The sequence below is a fragment of the Oncorhynchus nerka genome, linkage group LG22 (genome assembly GCF_034236695.1).
Source record: "Oncorhynchus nerka isolate Pitt River linkage group LG22, Oner_Uvic_2.0, whole genome shotgun sequence".
NCBI lineage: Eukaryota > Metazoa > Chordata > Actinopteri > Salmoniformes > Salmonidae > Oncorhynchus > Oncorhynchus nerka.
This window is the reverse complement of record NC_088417.1, coordinates 47,604,552-47,628,154: the sequence shown is the minus strand read 5'-3', so window position 1 is coordinate 47,628,154 and position 23,603 is coordinate 47,604,552. Positions and strand designations below refer to the sequence as shown.

The 23,603-nt window shown below is 40.7% G+C and overlaps 1 protein-coding gene across 1 annotated transcript in view; it reads right to left on the bottom strand.

Moving 5' to 3' along the window:
* Window positions 1-20,504, bottom strand: part of LOC115105274 (PDZ and LIM domain protein 4-like) — a 66,356-nt gene extending 45,852 nt beyond the window's left edge. The window contains exon 1 of the mRNA XM_029627091.2: window positions 20,212-20,504. Within this exon, the coding sequence (XP_029482951.1) occupies window positions 20,212-20,304 (93 nt within the window). The 5' untranslated portion in view covers window positions 20,305-20,504. The remainder of the gene's footprint in view (window positions 1-20,211) is intronic.
* Window positions 20,505-23,603: the final 3,099 nt, after the last annotated feature.

Sequence of the window (23,603 nt, the reverse complement as noted above, 5' to 3'; positions counted from 1 at the left end):
GAAGAGAGAGAGAGAGAGAGAGCGAGAGAGAGAGAGAGATTTATCTTCCTTCCTCTGGGTACATTTTACCTTTTACAGAAACAATTGTTTACACATGACAGCCATTTTCCATAACGATCCCCCTCCCTCCCGCCATCCTCCCATCTTTTCTGTGCCTGCATCACCGGACATCTGGATTTGGCAGTAAAACAAAACCACCAAGAGCATCACAGTGTTCCGTCCCCTCATACAACCAGGCCAGTCTTACTCTATGACCTGCCCGTATGAATGGATTCTTTTACCTCCCCTGCAACATGTAAACTTTCTGTTGGACCGAACCCAAACCAATCTATACATCAGGCCGAAGGAAGAGGTTTAATAACCGGTCATACAACTAATGGAGCTGGAGTTTGTTAAAATGTCAGACGCACTATTCTGTAATCAATGTCTTCAAGTGTCTCACAGCCATTCATCTTTATAGAAGAGCAATCACAACGCGATCTCATAACAAATATGGCCTATTACCCTGATGCTGTCTGCAAGTGACATTAGGATGTATTATCATTGGAACCAATGGTTGAAACACAACTTTGTGTTAAAAGAAAAAAAATAAATCAAATAAATGGCAGCCAACTGTTTAACGATTTGAGTACATGAACTGTGAAAACAATGTTAATGTCTCACATTATGCAAATTATATTTGCTGAATGACCTGAAGATTATCGACATCACCTCGCATTATCTACAGAGAAAAAGTGCTTCTGCAACAGGGGAGCAGGCTGGCACACTGAGCAGTGCTTTGCTTTAATATGAAGAAATGCACGTCAATTCATTGTCCATGAAAACCTCATCGCTGAGATGTGTTTCAGTGTTAAATGCAAAAATGTACAGTCTCTGACTCCCTAAGTCACAGGCAGTCCCAGTTTCGGTAAACTGAGGGGTCACTGGCGTGGGATCTGACTAGGTCTGAGTAAACAGAGCTAAAGTTCATTTGGAAAGCATTCAGACCTGTTGACTTCTTCTTCTTCTTCTTCTTCTTCTTTTACATCACAGCCTTATTCTAAAATGTATTAAAATGGGTTTTTTCCTCATCAATCTACACACAATACCCAATAATGACGAAGCAAAAACACGTTCTTAGACATTTTTGCAATAAAAAAATACATTTACATAAGTATTCAGACCATTTACTCAATACTTTGTTGAAGCACTTTTGGCAGCGATTACAGCCTCGAGTCTTCTTGGGTACGACGCTACAAGTTTGGCACACTTGTATTTGGTAAGTTTCTCTCATTCTTCTCTGCAGATCCTCTCAAGCTCTGTCAGATTGTATGGGGAGCGTTGCTGCACAGCTATTTTCAGGTCTCTCCAGAGTTGTTCGATCGGGTTCAGGCTCTGGCTGGGCCACTGAAGGACATTCAGAGACTTGTCCCAAAGCCAAATCTGCATTGTCTTGACTGTGTGCTTAGGGTCGTTGTCCTGTTGGAAGGTGAACCTTCACCCAAGTCCGTGGTCCTGAGCGCTCTGAAGCAGGTTTTCATCAAGGATCTCTCTATACTGTGCCCATTCATTTTTCCCTTGATCCTGACTAGTCTCCCAGTCCCTGCTGCTGGAAAACATCCCCACAGCATGATGCTGCCACCACCATGCTTCACCGTAGTGTGCCAGGTTTCCTCCAGACGTGATGCTTGACATGCAGGCCAAAGAGTTCAATCTTGGTTTCATCATACCAGAGAATCTTGTTTCTCATGGTCTGAGTCCTTTAAGTGTCTTTTGGCAAACTCCAAGTGGGCTGTCATGTGCCTTTTACTGAAATAGTGGCTTCCGTCTGGTCACTCTACCATAAAGGCCTGATTGGTGGAGTGCTGCAGAGATGGTTGTCCTTCTGGAAGGTTCTCCCATCTCCACAGAGGAACTCTGGAGCTCGGTCAGAGTGACCATCGGGTTCTTGGTCACCTCCCAGACCAAGGCCCTTCTCCCATGCACTGATAACTGTGGGACCTTATATAGACAGGTGTTTACCTTTCCGAGTCATGTCAAATCAATTGAATTTACCACAGGAGGACTTCAATGAAGTTGCAGAAACATCTCAAGGATGATCAATGGAAACAGGATGCACCGGAGCTCAATTTCGAGTCTCATAGCAAAGGGTCTGAATGCTTATGTAAATAAGGTATTTCTGTTTTTAATTATTAATACATTTGCAATCATTTCTAAAAAAACAGGTTTCACTTTGTCACTATGGGGTAATGTGTGTCGATTGATGGGGACTTTATTTATTTCATCCATTTTAAAATAAGGCTGTAACGTAACAAAATGTGGAAAAAGTAAAGGGGACTGAATACTTTCCGAATGCACTGTATGTTGTAGATGATGTGGCTTTGCTGCTGTGTCACAGTGTAGGAGGTTGTGTTGTTATTGCAGAGAGACAAAGACCACCTAAGGGTCAGGCCATGAATGGCCATCCAGACGTGACTCACTCACGTTCCCTCACTAAATCTCCACAACAGGCCTTTAATTATCGGCAATACAAAACATTTCAGAGTCCAGACCCCTTCTTAGGCATATTTAACTGACTTTGATTGCATCATGATCCAGTGCGTTGCTGGAGCAATCTAAACAATCTGAGTCACTCTATGAGGTGGTCTCTTTACAGAATGACACAGTTAATCAGTAACACACTCTGTCGGTGGTTAGCATATGACATTATAATGTCACACCGATAAGCCATGGGGCCTGCCAAAGACTGAGCTCCGCCCCAAAATACAGTATGTTTTTTTTTTTTTTAGGATACTGCAAGATTAACAGTTTTGGTGGGATGTGAAAAGAGGCAGGGTCCTAGTATTGCGTCATGTCATCATCGTGTGCCAAAATACAGGCGAAATTCATCTGAACCGTTAACTCTGTGGTCCCGATTGGCTGTTAGGCAAGGCTACATACTTTGCTGTATACAGGCTCACATGGTGCAATAGAGGAATAATGCTGGCAACCGGACAAACAACCACTTTTGTTTGCTTGCTTGTTGGATGATGGAAACTAAGGTTATTGCCTTGGCCTTGAGGACATTTGGGGAAAATCATTACTTTTTAGGTTACAAAATTCCCAACGCCGTTTGATTGTTGCACTCTAACAAAGAGGTTCAAATGTGCCAGTGCCATAAACAATGGAGCAGCTGTCGAGTAAATGCATTGGCTCTTTCTTTAATGAGAAGGCAAGGCCAGGGAGAGCCTGCTTGATCTTCAATGCAGCCGAGGAAGAATGCCGTCGCCCATTATGCTGCGTGTATGACCGCGGCGTTAGCCATTGCGTGTAATGTTCTGAATCTAATTTGTGTAGCTGAATGTCTGTTCCTTCCTCTGCAAGTGAAAGTCCACTCCTCTGCGCTCCATTGACCAATATCCATCTCCTTTCTTTGTGACACTTCACTGAGTAATACGGTAGTATGTGCCTGAATTGTATACATTCATTTGCCATTTGTTTGAAGGTAATTGAAACCATTTTGAACGCGTTAAGTGCTGATAGAAGTGGCAGCTATTTGTGCCTCATTCTAGAGGTTCTCATGTCACGTCTTTCAAACCTGGAGGAAGTGGCGGCAGGAACGCCTTGGCCGACAACAAGGAAATCTCATTTGGCTGTATGTCACATGGCTCTTGTTAGATATGTGGCACAGTGACAGACAGAAAACTTTGGGGCACAGGAACAATGTGTTCAGCACTATGGTATTAGGGAAGCACAGATCATAAAACGGCAAGGGAACGAGAAAGGCCTGTAAATCTAATTTTAGGAGGAACTAGGAGGAAAAAGGAATAATCTACTGTACAGTGGGGTCCAGAATGATTGACACCCTTAATGAAGATGAGCAAAAATGACTGTATAAAATATATGTTTCAAATACTGAATTACTGTATACTGAACAAAAATATAAACACAACATGTAAAGTGTTGGTCCATGAGCTGAAATAAAAGATTCCATACATTTTCCATTGGCATAAAAAGCTTATTTCTTTCAAATGACGTGCAGAAATGTGTTTACATCTCTGTTAATGAGCATTTCTCCTTTGCCAAGATAATACATCCACCTGATAGGTGTGGCATACCAAGAACCTGATTAAACAGCATGATCATTACACAGGTGCAACTTGTGCTGGGGAGAATAAAAGTACACTCTAAAATGTGCAGCTTTTTAACCCAACACAATAACGTCTCAAGTTTTGAGGGAGCATGCAACTGGCATACTGACATCGTTTTAGAGAATTTGGCCGTACATCCAACCGGCCTCACAACCACAGACCACTTTAACCATGCCAGCCCAGGATCTCCACATCCGGCTTCTTCAACTGCAGGACCAGCCACCCGGACAGCTGATGAAACTGAGGAGTAGTTCTGTCTGAAATAAAGCCCCTTTGCGTCGAAAAAATAATTCTGATTGGCTGGGTCTGGGTCTGGCTCCCCAGTGGGCGGGCATGGCTCCCAAGTGGGTGGACCTATGCCCTCCCAGGCCCACCCATGGCTGTGCCCCTGCCCAGTCATGTGAAATCCTTAGATTAGGGCCTATTGAATGTATTTCAATTGACTGATTTCCTTATTATGAACTGTAACTTCAGATGCTTTTATATTTTTGTTCAGTATATATTGAATGTTCAAATAATGGGGAAATTTCTCCGAATTTTTATTTGTTTTCTATATTTTGTTTAACAAGTATAAACAATAAAAAAAAACATTCTCAAAACGGTAGGGATCAAAATGATTGACACCCCTGTTTTCAACACCTTTAAATACTTAAATTGCGAGGATAATGGCACTGAGCCTTTTTCAAAAATGTTTAATGATTTGGAGAACACATTGGGAGGGATCTTAGACCATTCTTCCATACAAAATCCTGCTAGATTCTTGATATCCATTTTCTGCACATATGAACTGCCCTCTTCAATTCAAACCACGGGTTTTCAATGGGTTTTCAAGTCTGGAGATTAAGATGGCCATCGCAAAATGTTTTGTGGCCAATTAACCATTTCTTTGTGGATTTTGAAGTGTTAATTGGGTTATTCTCTTGCTGGGAGATCCACTTGTGGCCAAGTTTCAGCCTCCTGGCAGAGGTAACCATGTTTTGGGCCAAAATGTCCTGGTACTGGGTAAAGTTCACGATGCCATTGACATTAACAAGGGCACCAGGACCAGTGGAAGCAAAATAGCCCTAAAACATGAAATATCCACCACAATAATATTTTACAGTAGTTAAGGAGTTATTTTCTGCTCATGCATTCTCACTTCGACGCCAAACTCACAACTGGTGTGCGAGGTCAAAGAGCTAGATTTTCATGTCATGTGACCAAAGCACCGGTTCCAATCCAAGTGCCAATGCCGTTTAGCAAATACCAGGCATTTACATTTGTTGGATGACATGAAAATAGAGCTCTTTGGCCATGCACACAAGTACCAGGTCTTGTTTTGAGGTGTTTTGACTGATGTAATGTCTATGCTAATATGGCTCAAATTAGCTAGCTAGCTAACCAACAACTGAAACTTGTATCTGAGAGACAATTGCTCATTGTGCAAATTGATTTATGTTTTCAATAAACATTTAGAGACTAAATATAGTTTACATGTTGTCAACAGTCTAAGCCAACCCTGTCTGTTTTGCCCCATAGTTGCACCCACATTGGTTTTGTTGCTAAACAACCAACCCATCTATTAAAACGAGAGTTTATTTCACATAACAGGGTTGACCTTAAAATGAGAGACAGGGTTGTTGTTTTTTAACCTTAAAATGAATCACTAATCACATGAAATAAACAATAATCGTCAGAAATGACTTGGTCAACACAACAAAATAAGTAGAGAGTTACAATGATGGTGAAAACTCTGAGAAATGTTGTGGTGAAGTGGGTAAAATCTTCCTAGAAGTCACAGAGTATCCTTAGAGGGACACGTCGTTTTTTATACAGATTTATAGAATTTTCCATGTGGTCTATTTTAAAGGGCACTTAATTTAATACAGGGATGGGTAACTCCAGTCTTCAGGGGCTGAAGTGGTGTCACTTTTCCACATCCCTAGCAAACAAAGCTGATTAAACTAATTGCGTCCTAAACTGAAGGTCATGATTAGTTGATTATTGGAGTCAGGTGTGTTAGCTGGGGCAAAAAAGGTGGACACCAATCAGGCCCAAGGACTGAAGTTGCCCATTCCTGATTTAATATAACATATTTGTGCACAAATTCTACCAAAAGGCACTCATTTCATAGAAGGACCCAGATACATTCCTTTCTCTGATAAAAGATAACTTCAGAGGAAAGGAAAATATAACAGAGTCCAAATGTCGGTGAAGTAAATCTCTCCTTGCATTTGAAAGAAGGAAACTCAGACATTGGGAGTCAAATACAGAAGACTCCAAATACAGAAGACTCCCGCCTTAACTGCTCAGATAATATTTATCTGATAAAGTAAACATCAGTGACCCCATTCAGTAGAGAAAATACATAAGAACATCGATTGAAATGTCAAATATATAGAAAAGGTTTGATAAACCGTATGCACAGGATCTGACCTTGGCATAAGAGTATACACCTACTACTGTCTAGCCTTCCTAGCTAATGTTGGTATGCAGAACACTTTGGGAAACTTATTTGTCAAATGTCCAAAGGAGAATCTTTAGGGAAATCATCCATTTTCAGGACCACACAACAGGACATACAGCTTGGACTGGAGCCTTTTGAAGGAAACTCGTTAAAAAATCCGTAACGACAAACACATTTTAGTTTTTTATTTTACATGACATGGCGTTGCGAACTACTGTCCAAGAGGAATTCTGTTTATGAATTAGCACCATTAGCTGGTCTTGACTTATGTCACCTCTTGCATGGGAGTTGAATTGACATTGATTTAACAAGGTTTTATCCCCTAACTGATATTTTCTGCACATCCCTTCAAAATGCTTTGACAATTACTTCAGAGATCTGGCTGGCTCCCTTGGTTGGCAATTTAGATGCATGAGTCCTACGGACTTCTCACTCACATCTCAAGCCTAATTAGCACCTACAAAACCAGCTATTGCAATCAGGATGGTGTACTGGGACCCAGTATTTCATTGTATAAGAATGCAGGTGTTCTAGATCATTAACTCAGAGATACGCAAAGGCATATCTGCAGTCTGTGTAAAATAGAGGACTGCCGAGGACCTGGATTGAAATGATTTAAAACCTTAACAAATATGAGCAATAATGACTCTATAAAATAAATTATTCAAATACTGAGCTATATGCCAAAAAAACTGAAATTATATTATTTTATACTAACTAAACTGCTCAGAAAAAAATATAAAGTCATACTTTTTTTATCAAAAAATGGTAAGGGTCAAAATGATTGAAACCCCTAAAGATTCTTATAACTAAAGTAGTCATAAGTGTCGTATTTGGTCCCATATTCCTAACACCCAATGACTACAAGCTTGTGACTCTATAAACATGTTGAGTGTACTTCCAGTTGGTTTTAGTTGTGTTTCAGATTATTTTGTGCCCAATAGAAGTGAATGGTAAAAAATGTATTGTGTCATTTTGGAGTAACTTTTATTGTAAATAAGAACAGGATATGTTTCTAAACACTTCTACATTCATGGGGATGCTACCATGATTACGGACAATCCAGAATAAATTGTGAATAATGTTGAGTGAGAAAGTTACAGAGGGTCAAAGATCATACCCCCAAGACCTGCTAACCTCCCCTGTTATTGTAATGTTTAGAGGTCAGCATGTCTTGGGGGATATGATCTTTGACTCTCTGCAACTACTGTGGTTTATACAGTGCCTTCTGAATTTATTCAGATCGTTTGACTTTTCCACATATTGATACGTTACAGCCTTATTCTAAAATTGATTAAAACATGTTTCCCCATCAATCTACACACAATACTCCACAATGACAAAGAAAAAACAGTTGTTTTCTTTATTCAAATAAAACTGAAACATCACATTCATACCCTTTACTCAGTACTTTGTTGAAGCACTTTTGGCAGCGATTACAGCATTGAGTCTTCTTGGGTATGACGCTACAAGCTTGGCACAGGTGTATTTGGGGAGTTTCTCCAATTCTTCTCTGCAGATCGTCTCAAGCTCTGTCAGGTTGGATGGGGAGCATTGCTGCAAAGCAATTTTCACGTCTCTCCAGAGCTGTTCGATTGGGTTCATGTCCGGGCTCTGGCTGGGCCACTCAAGGACATTCAGAGACTTGTCCCGAAGCCACTCCTGCGTTGTCTTGGCTGTGTGCTTAGGGTCGTTGTCCTGTTGGAAGGTGAACCTTCGCCCCAGTCTGGAGACCTGAGCACTCTGGAGCAAGTCTTCATCAAGGATCTCTCTGTACTTTGCTCTGTTCATCTTTCCCTCGATCCTGACTAGTCTCCCAGTCCCTGCCGCTGAAAAACATCCTCAAAGCATGATGCTACCACCACCATCCTTCAGCGTGGGGATGGTACCAGGTTTCCTCAAGAGTTCAATCTTGGTTTCATCAGACCAGAGAATCTTGTTTCTCATGGTCTGAGAGTATTTAGGTGCCTTTTGGCAAACTCCAAGTGGGCTGTCATGTGCCTTTTACTGAGGAGTGACTACCGTTTGGTCACTCTACAATAAAGGCCTGATTGTTGGAGTGCTGCAGAGAAGGTTGTCCTTCTGGAAGATTCTCCCATCTCCACAGAGGAACTCTAGAGCTCTGTCAGAGTGATCATCGGGTTCTTGGTCACCTCCCTGACCAAGGCCCTTCTCCCCCGGTTGCCCAGTTTTGTAAATTCTTATTTACAATGACGGCCTAGGAACAGTGGGTTAACTGCCTGTTCAGGGGCAGAACGACAGATTTGTACCTTGTCAGCTCGGGGATTCGAACTTGCAACCTTTCGGTTACTAGTCCAACACTCTAAACACTAGGCTACCCTGCCGCCCCAGAATGATGGAGGCCACTGTGTTCTTGGGGACCTTCAATGCTGCAGACATTTATTTGGTACCATTCCCCCGAACTGTTCCTCGACACAATCCTGTCCTGGAGCTCTACAGACAATTCCTTCGACCTCATGGTTTGGTTTTTGCTCTGACATTCTCTGTCAACTGTGGGACCTTATATAGACAAAGGTCAGTGCTTTTCCAAATCATGTCCAATCAATTGAATTTAGCACAGGTGGACTCTAATCAAATTGTAGAAACATCTAAGGATTATCAACTGAAACAGGATGCCCTCAAGCTCAGTTTTGAGTCCCATAGCAAAAGGTCTGAATACGTATTGCTTATAAGGTATTTATGTTTAGATTTTTTTTTTTTTTTACATTTGCAAACATTTCTGAAAAACCTGTTATTATGGGGTATTGTGTGTTGATTGCTGAGGATTATTTTTAACATACGTTTTAGAATAAGGCTGTAGCGTAACAACATGTGGAAAAAGTAAAGGGGTCTGAATACTTTCCGAAGGCACTGTAACTAGCCCCATGGGTGATCCAAGCTGGATCCAAGCTGGATTCCTTCCTTGTTTTTTATATTGGAGATGACTACATTAGACACTTTCATTGTGTGTTATGGTAAGCATTTCACTGCAAGGTCTACACCTGTTGTATTCAGCGCACGTGACAAATAAACTTTGATTTGATTTGATATGGAGTGGATCTGATGTTATTTTAAGCACTGTAGATAAGATGTTAGGTGCTTATATTTGTCATATTTCACACATGTACAAGTGAGATTTGGAAATGTGTTTTTTGCATCTCCCACTCTTTAAACTTCATTCCTTGACAAGAGTCACTAGAGACTCAATGCAACAAGAGGATAGAACACATTTAAAACTTTGCTTGTTATGGTGAGGTTGCAGAAACAATGGAATGGAGAGAGGGGTCAGAGATCAGCCATTATTTATGGCGACCCTGGAGCAATTAGGGTTAAGTGCCTTGCTCAAGGGCACATTGACAGATTTTTCACCTAGGGGAATTGAACCAGCAAACCTTTTGGTTACAGGCCCAACGCTCCTAATCGCTAGGCTACCTGCCACCCTGTGATTCATCAGTGGGCACGTCCCAAATCACACCCTTTTCCCATAGTGCACTAGTTTTGACCAGATCCCTATGGGCCCTGATCAAAAGTAGTGCACCACATAAGGAATAGGGTGTCATTTGGGATGGCACCAGTGACTTTTTATAGTGCCAGCGATGCAATTTGGGTATGGGTCTAACTGGCCTAAGGAAGTTTTTCTGAGAAAGCCTTGTCTAATAATGTCTTGGTACAATAACATCCACAAGCATGATATCAGATGATCAGCACTTGCACTGCACAAAGTCATGGTACTGTAAACCCTTGAAAGCAATTTTTTTATGTACGCTAAGCAAGGATGTCAATGGCCTAGAACAGTAGTCCCCAAATTTGTATAGTCCCGTACCCCTTCAAACATTCAACCTCGAGCAGCGTACCCCCTCTAGCAACAGGGTCAGCGCACTCTCAAATGTTGTTTTGTTGCCATCATTGTAAGCCTGCCACACACACACTTTACGATACATTTATTATTTATAAGAATGAGTGTGAGTTTGTCACAACCCAGCTCGTGGGAAGTGACAAAGAGCTCTTATAGGACCAGGGCACAAATAAATAATAATCAATAATTTTGCTCTTTATTTGACCATCTTACATATAAAACTTTATTTGTTAATCGATAATAGTGAATAACTCACCACGGTTTAATGGGAAGGGTGTGATTGAAAGGATGCACATAACTCTGCAATGTTGGGTTGTATTGGAGAGAGTCTCAGTCTTAAATCATTTTCCACACACAGTCTGTGCCTGTTTTGAGTTTTCATGCTAGTGAGGGCAGATAGGTACAGTGCGTGGTTGCAAAGGGCATCAGTGTCTTAACAGAGCGATTTGCCAAGGCAGGATACTCTGAGAGCAGCCCAATCCAGAAATATGTCAGTGGACATTCAATTTTCACAGAACCGCTTGTTGCAATATCGATGAGGCTCTCTTGTTCAGATATCGGTAAGTGGACTGGAGGCAGGACATGAAAGGGATAACGAATCCAGTTGTTTGTGTCATCCGTTTCGGGAAAGTACCTGCGTAATTGCACACCAAACTATATCACATTTGACATTGTCCGTCATCCAGCTATTAACGCATAGAATTCACTGGCTTGTATTGAAGCAGTAATTGTTTCAAAATCTCCTGCCATGTCACTGATACGTCATGAAACTGTTGTTTGACGAAGACATTGTCTGTATAGTTTTTTGGCCTTTTCCCATTGTGTTGTTATTTTTCTGAACACTAGATGGTTTCATTTGGGGTTTTTTTCCAGTGAAACGAGGCTACACAGGGGAGAAAAAAAACTCACCCAAATGTCTAGCCCCGTCGGAAAATATAAATGGATGGTTTGAAAATGTGAAGATATTCCCAGTTTGGGAATATCTGGCCTAGAACATGAAATATGCTATTTCAAGTGAACTTGAGTCAGTCTCCCCTTGTGAATCTAACAATTACACCCATGGTTGCAGTGGTAGTTAAAGAGTCTGAAGGCTTGCAGCTGAGACAACACCTGGAATCCCTCAGTAGCACCACAATCTCTGATGAAAAACAAATGTCAACGCCCGGCACACTCCAGGACGCCACCACTGTTTACCCTGACTGACTATTGGCTAATGCTAAGTCCCCTGCTGGCCCCCTGACTCTTTCAGAACCTTAGAAATTGACCCATATGACTCATATTTTGAGGTAAAGTAAGGTTGTTGATGAGCTTTTAGTGAGTTATGAAAATGTATACATATATATATTATATAGTATTATAAATTGATATTATACTGTATTAAAGCTTATTATATTGATATAATTTGACCCCCACAGTAAGCTATTGTCTTGTTAGTAGCCTCATCATAATGTGGGTGTTGAAAAAAGTACAACAGATATGCCAACATAGACAGTCTGTCCTGTGTCATGTAGCAAACATGTAGCAGGTTTGTTTGGGACTTCTTGACAGAGCAGAATTATGTGGTAACGGTCACAATTCACAATGAAAGCATGGCAGCACGCTACACTTCATTCATTCAACACTAGGCTACTTTCCCATGCGAGAGGGCCTCACCACTTCAAATTGTATAATAAATGGAAAGTGAACAGAACACCTAATAGATTCAGACTTTGTGGGTGTTTGGGCTAACAAACAGCAGCCATAACAAAGTGGTGAGTCTGGCACACTTCAATACATTTTGAAGCATGAGCTGGTGGACAGTTGCATCACAATCTCACACTCAATTCGTGCAAATATGTACAAAAAGTATTTCAACAGATTTAGTGCATTTTTGTGTGGCTTAATTGGTGTGAAAAGACACATTTTTGTGCGACTGAATTTGTCGAAAAATACATCAATTTTCGTGCCACTTCATTCATAGGAAAATGATTTTGGGGGTGAAAAACTTCGGAACAATCTTTTGAAAGTTATTAGAGCAATGCACAATGTGCAATGGTCTTCTACACTGCCTTTTTTTTTGTCTCCCACATGTATTTATATAAAGAAACAAATGGGTTAACAGCCCAATATTGTTAATCAACCAGGTTGTCACCAAAATAGTTATAATATTATAGCATTTCATTTTTCGTGGAGCCTACATTACACCATTTTCTTCTAAATGCTTTTAATATAAGGTCCTCACTTTTTAGTGTACATTACACCATTTCTTTCGTAAGGCATTTTATACAAGGCTATGTCGAGTTTTATGAGGGTTGCCAGATTGGAGAAGAAAAAAAAAACAGATCAAATGTTTTAGAACACCTACTCATTCAAGGGTTTTTCTTTATTTGTACTATTTTCTACATTGTAGTATAATAGTGAAGACATCAAAACTATGAAAAACCCACATAGAATCATGTAGTGACCAAAAACGTGTATAATATTTGAGATTGTTCAAAGAAGCCACCCTTTGCCTTGATGACATCTTCGCATGCTCTTGGCATTCTCTCAACCAGCTTCATGAGGTAGACACCTGGAATGATTTCAATTAACAGGTGTGCCTTGTTAAAAGTTCATTTTATCAGTTGTGTTGTGACAAGGTAGGTGTGGTATACAGAAGGGAAGTTAGGAACCAATATACACAGGCAGTTATGAAAGCAAAGGCTAGCTTTTTCAAACAGAAATTGGTATCCTGTAAGCACAAACTACAAAAAGATCTGGGACACTGTAAAGTCCATGGAAAATAAGAGCACCTCCTCCCATCAGCCCACTGCACTGAGGCTAGGAAACACTGTCATCACCGATAAATCCACGATAATTGAGAATATCAATAAGCATTTTTATACGGCTGGCCATGCTTTCCACCTGGCTACCGCTACCCCAGTCAACAGCCCTGCACCCCCCACGGCAACTAGCCCAAACCTCCCCCATTTCTCCTTCACCCAAATCCAGATAGCTGCTGTTCTGAAAGAGCTGCAAAATCTGGACCCCTACAAATCAGCTGGGCTAGACAATCTGGACCCTCTCTTTCTAAAATGATCTGCCGGAATTGTTGCAACCCCTATTACTAGACTGTTCAACCTCTCTTTCATATCGTCTGAGATCCCCAAAGATTGGAAAGCTGCCACGGTCATCCCCCTCTTCAAAGGGGAGACAGTCTAGGCTCAAACGGCTACAGACTTATATCTATCCTACCTTGCCTTTCTAAGGTCTTCGAAAGCCAAGTTAACAGATCACTGACCATTTCGAATCCCACCGTACCTTCTCCGCTATGCAATCTGGTTTCCGAGCTGGTCATGGGTGCACCTCAGCCACGCTCAAGGTCCTAAATGATATCATAACCACCATCGATAAGAGACAATACTGTGCAGCTGTATTCATCGACCTGGCCAAGGCTTTCGACTCTGTCAACCACCACATTCTTATCGGCAAACTCCGCAGCTTGTTTTCTCAAATGACTGCCTTGCCTGTTTCACCAACTGCTTCTCAGACAGAGTTCAATGTATCAAATCGAAGGGCCTGTTGTCCGGACCTCTGGCAGTCTCTATGGGGTTGCCACAGGGTTAAATTCTCGGGCCGACTATTTTCTCTGTACACATCAATGATGTCGCTCTTGCTGCTGGTGAGTCTCTGATCCACCTCTACGCAGACAACACAGTTCTGTAAACTTCTGGCTTTTCTTTGGACACTGTGTTAACAAACCTCCAAATGAGCTTCAATGCCATACAACTCTCCTTCTGTGGCCTCCAACTGCTTTTAAATGCAAGTAAAACTAAATGCATGCTCTTCAACGATCACTGCCTGCACCTGCCTGCCCGCCTAGCATCGCTCCACTGGATGGACTTACAAAATGTGGACAACTATAAATACCTAGGTGTCTGGTTAGACTGTAAACTCTCCTTCCAGACTCACATTAAGCATCTCCAATCCAAACTTAAATCTAGAATCAGCTTCCTATTTTGCAACAATGCATCCTTCACTCATGCTGCCAAACATACCCTCGTAAAACTGTTTATCCTACCGATCCTTGACTTCGGTGATGTCATTTACAAAATAGCCTCCAACACTCTACTCAGCAAATTAGATGCAGTCCATCACAGTGCCATCCGTTTTGTCACCAAAGCCCCATATACTACCCACCACTGCGACCTGTATGCTCTCGTTGTCTGGCCCTCGCTTCATATTCGTCGCCAAACCCACTAGCTCCAGGTCATCTATAAGTCTTTGCTAGGTAAAGCCCCACCTTATCTCAGCTCACTGGTCAACATAGCAGCACCCACCCGTAGAACGCTCTCCAGCAGGTATATGTCACTGGTCACCCTCAAAGCCAATTCTTCCTTTGGCCACTTTTCCTTCCAGTTCTCTGCTGCCAATGACTGGAACGAATTGCAAAAATCACTGAAGCGGGAGACTCATATCTCCCTCACTAAATTTAAGCATCAGCTGTCAGAGCAGTTCACAGATCACCGCAGTTCTCTGCTACCAATGACTGGAACTAACTGCAAAAACTCTTACCTCCCTCACTAGCTTTTAGCACCAGCTGTCAGAGCAGCTCACAGATCACTGCAACTGTACATAGCTCATCTGTAAATAGCCCAACCAACTACCTCATCCCCATACTGTTAATTAATTATTTATTTATTTTTGCTCCCCAGTATCTCTACTTGCACATTCATCTTCTGCACATCTATCACTCCAGTGTTTAATTGCTAAATTGTAATTATTTTGCCACTATGGCCTATTTATTGCCTTACCTCCCTTATCTTACCTGATTTGCACACCCTGTATACAGACTTTTTCTATTGTTTAATTGAGTGTATGTTTTTTTTATTCCATGTGTAACTCTGTATTGTTGTTTGTGTCGCACTGCTTTGCTTTATCTTGGCCAGGACGCAGTTGTAAATGAGAACTTGTTCTCAACTGGCCTACCTGGTTAAATAAAGGTGAAATAAATAAATAAAAAATAGCCCTGTTTGGTAAAATACCAAGTCCATATTATGGCAAGAACAGCTCAAATAAGCAAAGAGAAATTACAGTCCATCGTTATGTTAAGGTATGAAGGTCAGTCAATCTGGAAAATTTCAAGAACTTTATAACTGGGAAAGTCCTCGATTCAAGGCCGTAGAAAATCCTACATCCATCTCATTAGATCAGAACAGGATGGATCAACTGCGATTCATATTACTGGTTTGCATCCTACAAAAAGGATAGTTGTGTTTTGCTGCACTTACATTATTTGTCTACCCATATGATGTGGATCATTGTCAGGTTATTAGATGTATAAGCTTCAGTAACAAAAGAACACCATGGTTGTAATAACACTTGAAATAGGTAGTTTGTAAATGTGTAGAATGTGTTTGTTTTGGGTCCACACTGGTTAGTGTACTTATTTAAATTAGACATTCACAGAGTATTTTCTTCTGAATAACTGGTCAGGGCACAGCACTTTCTATTCAGCTTCAGGAAACTTTGATGGAAGGCTTGATCACACCTGTAGTGACTGCTTCGATCCGTAACGCCCATTGTTGCTTATCCATTGTTCACTAGATATATCAATGCAATAACACCCAACACAATGTTGAAGAACAGAATGCTTCCCACAACTAGATCACATAACTAGACGTGAGCTGGACGTGATCCCAACCCTGCCATCAGTGTAGAAGAAGAAAGTGAAAGCTGCAAAAGGGACGCGAACCAGGGCTCATGCGTGGCAAAGTGAGCTCTAATGGCCGTTGTCATGAAAGCCTTGTAGGCCTCTGGGCGGAGGCAGTAGGCCTACAATGCTGGCATATACCTTGTTACAACAGTTTAAGTATATAACATGATTGACACAACCGTAATAATCATCATGAAACGACCTTGGAAGTGTCGTAAGTGCAAGCCAACATAATACATTATTTTACATTAACCTGTTTAACTGCAATGATATTGATAGTTGATCATAGTCCTGACTTGTTATAGTTGCAAATACCATGCAGGTACACCAGGGGAATTAAAACCAGGCAGATTTTTTTTGTAAGACTTCTGTTTCCCCACATTTATTGATGAATTAATTCCCCAACATGAAAATGCATCCCCATTCCCCAATCAAATATCTTTCATCGTAACAACAAAAAAAATCCAATCTGGCAACCCTCATAAAATCTGACATAGCACCAGTATCCCAAAGTATTAAGCAAAAACAAGAATGGAAAAGAGCATTGTCATTAATAATCAAAAATAGAAATGTAAAGCTACTATATTATATGTATTTCAGTGACAACCTGGTTGATTAACAATATTGGGTTGTAAACACGCGTGTTTGTTAATATAAATAAGTGTGGGACACAAACAAAGAACACCATTGCCCAAAATGCATTGCTCCAAAAACTTTCAAAAGATTTCTCCGAAGTTTGCCCCCTTAATTTTTCAAATGAAGTCACACATAAATGTAGGTATTTTTCTACGAATTAAGTCACACAAAACGCACAAGAATGCACAAAATCTGCTGAAATACTTTTCGTACATATTTGCAAGAATTGAGTGCGAGATTGTGTTGCAACAACAGGTGTCCCTGTGCGCACACACACACACACACACACACACACACACACACACCAAGTTCCCTCCTGACAACTTCAGACTGCAGGCGTACACTCAAAATGGACATTATACACATTGAGCACATCCAAATGAAGAAACTCTCTTGGCACTGTCACTGACCGTGAAGAGACCTGGGACTGAGCCCCTGTCAGTCTGCCCTCCACATTCGCTGCATAGTTCTGCTGCGTAGCCTCGACAAATACCTTGCATAGCCTACAGTAGCTTCAAAAGTCTAACAGCTAGGTCTATATGACGAGAGGGACGTTCAGAATAGGGGGGAACAAAACATCTGTGTGTAAAAGAAACTAAGGACCTTATCCATGGTGCTTTATTAACAGTATTCCCCCCTGGCAACTATCCTTCTAACGACTGTAGGTTAATTATCTTGTGATCCTGGAGACCAGGAGCTATGAGTGTGTATATGTCCGATGTCGAGCTGCCCTCCAAATTTTCTACAACACCGCTATTTTGCAGCCCATTATAATCCAAGATTAAACCTACAGCCGTCCACTAGATTGAGTAACCATAACCCGTAAACTAACAGTAGGTTAAAGTGGGCAAGTGAAAGTAAATTAGACTATAGCATATCGGCATTATAGGCCTGTCGGCCTATCCAACAGCTGCGAGAGGAGAGAAGCAGGGATTTTAAGTGTCTGTGGAAGGAGAGGCAACTCATGGATCACTCCTACAAAGCAGCATATAGGCGCCGTTTAAATATATTCATGGGTGGATTCTCCCATTCTTGAAATAATCATTGATCTAAATATACAGTATATATTAGATCAATGATGAGCAATGATCATAGTCTAATCACTGGTCCGGCATGACTTGGTTGGTAGCCTAGCGTAATATCTCCTTTCACACATCTATCGGTGATGTCTTCAAGGATGGGACGAATGAAGGATGCACAGGTTATATCAAAACAGGGGCATAGTCTCCATTATAGGCTTGCATTTGTCTCAGCTATACCGCAAACTTAGGCTACTTGATCATCGTATAGAGGCTAGTGTCAACTCTAGACCTATAACAGGCTATGATAATGGACCGTAAAATTGCTGTCTCAGACGTGGCTATGCAGGCTGCAAGGTGTCTTCCATCACAATGGTTCGGGGGTAGCCCGAGAGCCAGACAGGGACTCACAATTCTTCTCGATGCAATCTGTGCATTCGGCTACATTAACAAGATAATAAACCTAGACCTATGAGGCTACTTCACTGGAAATGTACATAAAAGACCATGCCATTTTGCACAGATTTGTAAATGAACCTTTCGTTTCAACATAATAGGCTAGGCCTAGCTGTTAGACTCTCTATGCAAAGTGTTGGTATAGGCACAGGGGATTAAGGATAACGTTGTAGCGAATTTGAAGGGCAGCCTGCAGGGACCGATGCACACAACTCCATGTGTTCCCAGTCAGTGACAGTAAGAAGAGAGTAAACTCCATTTGGTGGCCGGACCATGGCCGTTAGAATGGCATAGCATTACTTTGGGGATATCTGGTGTGTGTGTGTGTGTGTGTGTGTGTGTGTGTGTGTGTGTGTGTGTGTGTAACTTCGCCTCCAAGGACCACATTAATTTACCACTTTATTGTATAGTGTAGGCAAGGCTAATCTCCCCCCAAACTGAAGTGGTAGCATCCAAATGAACCACATACTTGGAAAGCATCCGTTTCCCCAGCCACACCAATAAAAATATATATATTTTACAAACGATTCAAAATTAAATTGAAAACGATTAAAATCTCAATTTTACAGTGTAGAAAAATTTGAATTTTAAAACAGTTTTTCATTATTAAATTTAAACAAGTGGATCAGAAAATGGAGAACTTGAGAAATGTAAACTAATATTCTATTATTCAATTTGAAGGAGTGCATTTGATCATTAGACTGGTAAGCATTACATGGATCCCCATCTGTATACATTTTGGTATTATTCCATGGCAAATAGCCGTCTGAATTCACAATTAGGGTAGTAGACGGTAACTAGCACCCTGGGGTAACTGCCCCCCTGTAATTCATATTAAGACCATAGGATGTACCAAAATTACTGGTCTTGCTTAACAGAAAATGTCCTCTGTGTCATCACAACTTTTGGAGATATTTCAACAAAACAATTTTGTGATAAGATGATCAAAATTTTGGCAGTTATATTCCAATGAGGTTAGATTTATAACTTGTTTTTAATATACAAGAAGCAAAGCTTTAAGACACACACACACACACACACACCCCAACTAGCCCCTGTTTATAACTGTAATTTAGAAAATGACTAGCCCAGTTAGTGCTAGTTTATGCTAACTTGCTAGCTAGCAACTTCACTAGCAGTAAATGCTAGCCAGCTAGCATAATATGCTAGGAGTACTAGCTAGCAATCTTATTTCCAGATCGTCTGAGGTAAAATACATTAAAAAAGATAACACAACTTAATTTCAGTTGTAAATGTTTCCATTAGTGACGGATAGCTTTACAGTTAATGCAACTTTATAGCCTTTTAGCTATTTTACAAAGTATTTTATGTCATATAGCTAGATAGCTACCTACATTTTTAAGAGAGAGCTTTTCAATTGGCATCTCTCCCCCTGTTTTCAGTGACAAGTGGGGACTGGATAAGGTGTGAGCAGTGCAGGATGTGGGCTCATGAGTTGTGCTCCAATTTTACTAGGGATAGCTTTACTTGTGACCTACAGGGACAAATTACAATCGTGCAATAGCAGAGCATAAGAGAGTTGCCACATCAATGTAACACTGAGTTAAGTTATTGTTATTAAATGTTATATTCCAATGTCATTTAATGGTATTATTTATATTCCATTCCAATGATTTACCCCGGTAGAAGATTATGGCATAGGGTTTCACACAAGTGTGTTAAAATCCATTTAATCAGTTTTACTTAGAAATTCTTTTTTTTTTAAATGCCCATTTTCTAAAACATTTCATGAAAAAACAAAGAAAGTGTAAACTGTAGCCATCTATTTCCCTTTATAGTTTATTTGCCTAACCACATACCAATTTTTTTCCAAACGTTGCTTTTTTTGTGTCAGCAATTAGACATTGTTCTTAGGTGGGGCTAGTTACCCCCTAGTACCCTATGCGATGGTGCCATATTAGGCTAGATGAAAGACATTAGCCCAAACGCATTATGAGGGTAAAGCAATCCTATTTCGACATGAGAATAAATACATGGGAATACATTTTACATACCCTCGAAATAGTTAACGGTGTACTGAAGTCCCTTCCACCGACCAGTCGAAAACCCCAAGGTGAGGGTCCATTCAATGTCACGGTGTAGGGCATTGCTGATCTATAAAAATAATATCCGTAAGAACTGGGCGAAATAACTAGGTCCACTACCTAGGAGCTGCTTGGCAACACTGTCTGTCGCAAAACTTTCTTCCCTACTTGATTCAAACTTAAATAATGATGTCGTCTCTGACGTGTGATGGGGATTTGCGCTATGAAGACGCTTGACTGCCCGCCTCGTACAGAGTTGACTGAATGGGAGGGACGTGAGTGCAACGAAACGCTTGCCTGACGACTCGCCCTGAATTTAATTCCGCAGCTCCATCGATCGTTACAAAGAAACGTCAGTTGACCGGAGTGATGTGGATGTGTAGCCAGGCAAACGCGGCTCTATGGAAACAAGTCCACTCTTTATGGGTTGAGGATGACAGACACTCTAGTCTAGAAGTACCTACTGTATTTTTTTAACAAAAGAAAAGTAAATGTTTGGGATGGCTACTATAAAACAGTTCCCAGGGTCCAGTTAGGTAGGTGTGTGTGTGTGTGTGTGTGTGTGTGTGTGTGTGATATCATTATTTGTTCAAAACACCACCATCACCATTACTCAGACTACGGAGAGAAAATCCATTGTGGACTATAACCTATCCAGATAAAGCAACTGAACAATAGATAGAACTGAAAAATTATCATGTCAGCAGCTGAGATTGATTGAAAAAAATGACAATGTGGATACATTCGAAAACACACCATGTCAATTTATTGTGGGATCCTCTGGTCTCTTCCCTCATTTCCTCAGGCAATTATACAGTGACTCACAGAGTATGATTTCTGTGTGTGAGTCTATGACCTCATAGACATTCCAGCATGGCTAGGCTAGCCCTGTCTCCGAACAAAACAGACATGGGAAGTGAAGATGTGTCTCAGTGTATACTGGTGAATACTATTGAGTCAGAGTGAGTCAGAGGGAAACATATCTATACCTGCCTCAGAGTAGCCTGACTGATGTAACTGATGTCTAATGATAACATTTGGAATGGTATCGGACAGTGTGTGTGTGCCTGCGTGTGTACGTACGTGTGTGCATGCTTGCGTGCGTGAGTTTGTCTGTGATCACAACCGTTGGCAGCATTTTGCTGTTCTGTCTCTTTTCTCAATCAAATATGATTCAATGGGTTAGAAAGGTATACACACTGATTAAAAGGAATGCGATTGTCAATGAGAGCCTCTCCAACCAGTGATATTTGAAGTGTCCTACATACTAAGGAGCCATAGTACACTTGTAAGAGACTGAGATGAGTCATTTGTGTTGCAACCTGGAGCTGTTCAGCTCTATCGCAATGCCAGTGTCTGGAGAATCTGTGTCAATGCAAGTGTTGCACAAACTATTGGTCAACAGCCTTTCTGTTTCTAAACAATATATGTCAATTATGCCCATTCTTCCTTTTAAACACAGTTGAAATGTCTCAACACCCCCAGTTTAAGGATTTGTCTATGGCCTGCAGATGTACAATAGGTAACATTTTCAGTAAAGTAAAAAAATCGAAGGTTTGTCTTTGTGTCTCAGCTTATTTGAGAGATGTATGTCGCCAGCGTTGCGGATGCTTCGTGGTACAGTATGAGACAGTACTACAGACAGTGAGAACAATGGTGACACTGCAAATTCACTGTCTAAAGGTCCCATAGGGAAATTAAAACATTTATGGAAATGATGCAGTTTAATTCATGTGGTTAGAAAATGCTGAGTGGAACATTAGAAGCAGATGTAATGGTTAGACAACCACAGAGCCAAATGATGTCTAGTTAACCTCAGTTTATAGAGTAGGTCTATACAATGTGCCCATCAGCCACGACTCATCAGGAGAGTGAGTTATGGTGAGAGTGACAATGAATAGGAATGTGATGATGGTAAAGATGAAAATGAACTATTTGCAGCTTTTCCCTGCCTGCTGATGGTCAATTTACTTTGCAATCCATCACTGTATTTGAAGAGTTTCATTCCAAAATGCTATATATCCGTTTTCAGAAATATTGGTAAATGAGCTTTTATTGTTTAAAGACATTATGAAAGATGTGTGTGTTTTTTCACTATCTAATCATGGCATGGGGTTGATCAATGACAGACATGTATTTGCTTCAAACCTATCACTTCCCACTGGGAACACACTGGTTAAATCAATGTTGTTTCCACATCATTTCAACTAAATAATAAAGGACATGATTTAGGACATCAATATTATATATATTTTTTTTTACAATAATATGAAATCTGTTTGTAAAATATTTACATTTGACATTTTAGTCATTTAGCAGATGATCTTATCCAGAGTGACTTAACAGTAAGTGCATTTATCTTAAGATAGCTAGGTGAGACAGTGCATTCGGAAAGTATTCAGACCCCTTAACTTTTCCACATTTTGTTATGTTACAGCCTTTTTCTAAAAAGTATCAAATCATTTTTATCCCTCATCAATCTAAACACAATACCCCATAATGACAAAGCCAAAACAGGTTTTTAGAAAATGTCGCTAATTTATACATAGAAATACTTCATTTATATAAGTGTTCAGACCCTTTGCTATGAGATTTAAAATTGAGCTCAGGTGCATTCTGTTTTCATTGATCATCCTTGAGATGTTTCTACAACTTGATTGGAGTCCACCTGTGGTAAATTTAATTGATTAGACATGATTTGGCAAGGCACATACCTGTCTATATAAGGTCCCTCAGTTGACATTGCATGTCAGCGCAAAAACCAAGCCATGAGGTCGAAGGAATTGTCGTAGAGCTCCGAGACAGTATTGTGGTGAGGCCTAGATGTGGGGAATGGTACCAAAACATTTCTACTGTAATGTTCGTCGTCTTCCTCTGATGAGGAGTAAGATAGATAGATCGATCGGACCAATTTGCAGTGTCCATACTTTAATAAGAAAAACTGAACACTACAAAATACAAAACAAACAACGTGAAACAAACAAACAAACCAGTCCCGTGTGGCACAAACACAGAAAATAAACACCCACAACTCAAAAGTGAAACCCAGGCTACCTAAGTATAATTCTCAATCAGGGACAACGATTGACAGCTGCCTCTGATTGAGAACCATACTAGGCCGAACACAGAAATCCCAAATTATAGAAAAACGAACATAGACAACACACCCAACTCACGCCCTGACCATAGAAAAACAAAGATATAATAACAGAACTAAGGTCAAAACGTGACATCTTCAATGTTGTAGGTCTCCAAAAACACATTGGCCTCCATCATTCTTATTTGGAAAATGTCTGGAACCAGACAAGACTCTTCCTAGAGCTGGCTGCCCAGCCAAACTGAGCAATCAGGGGAGAAGGGCC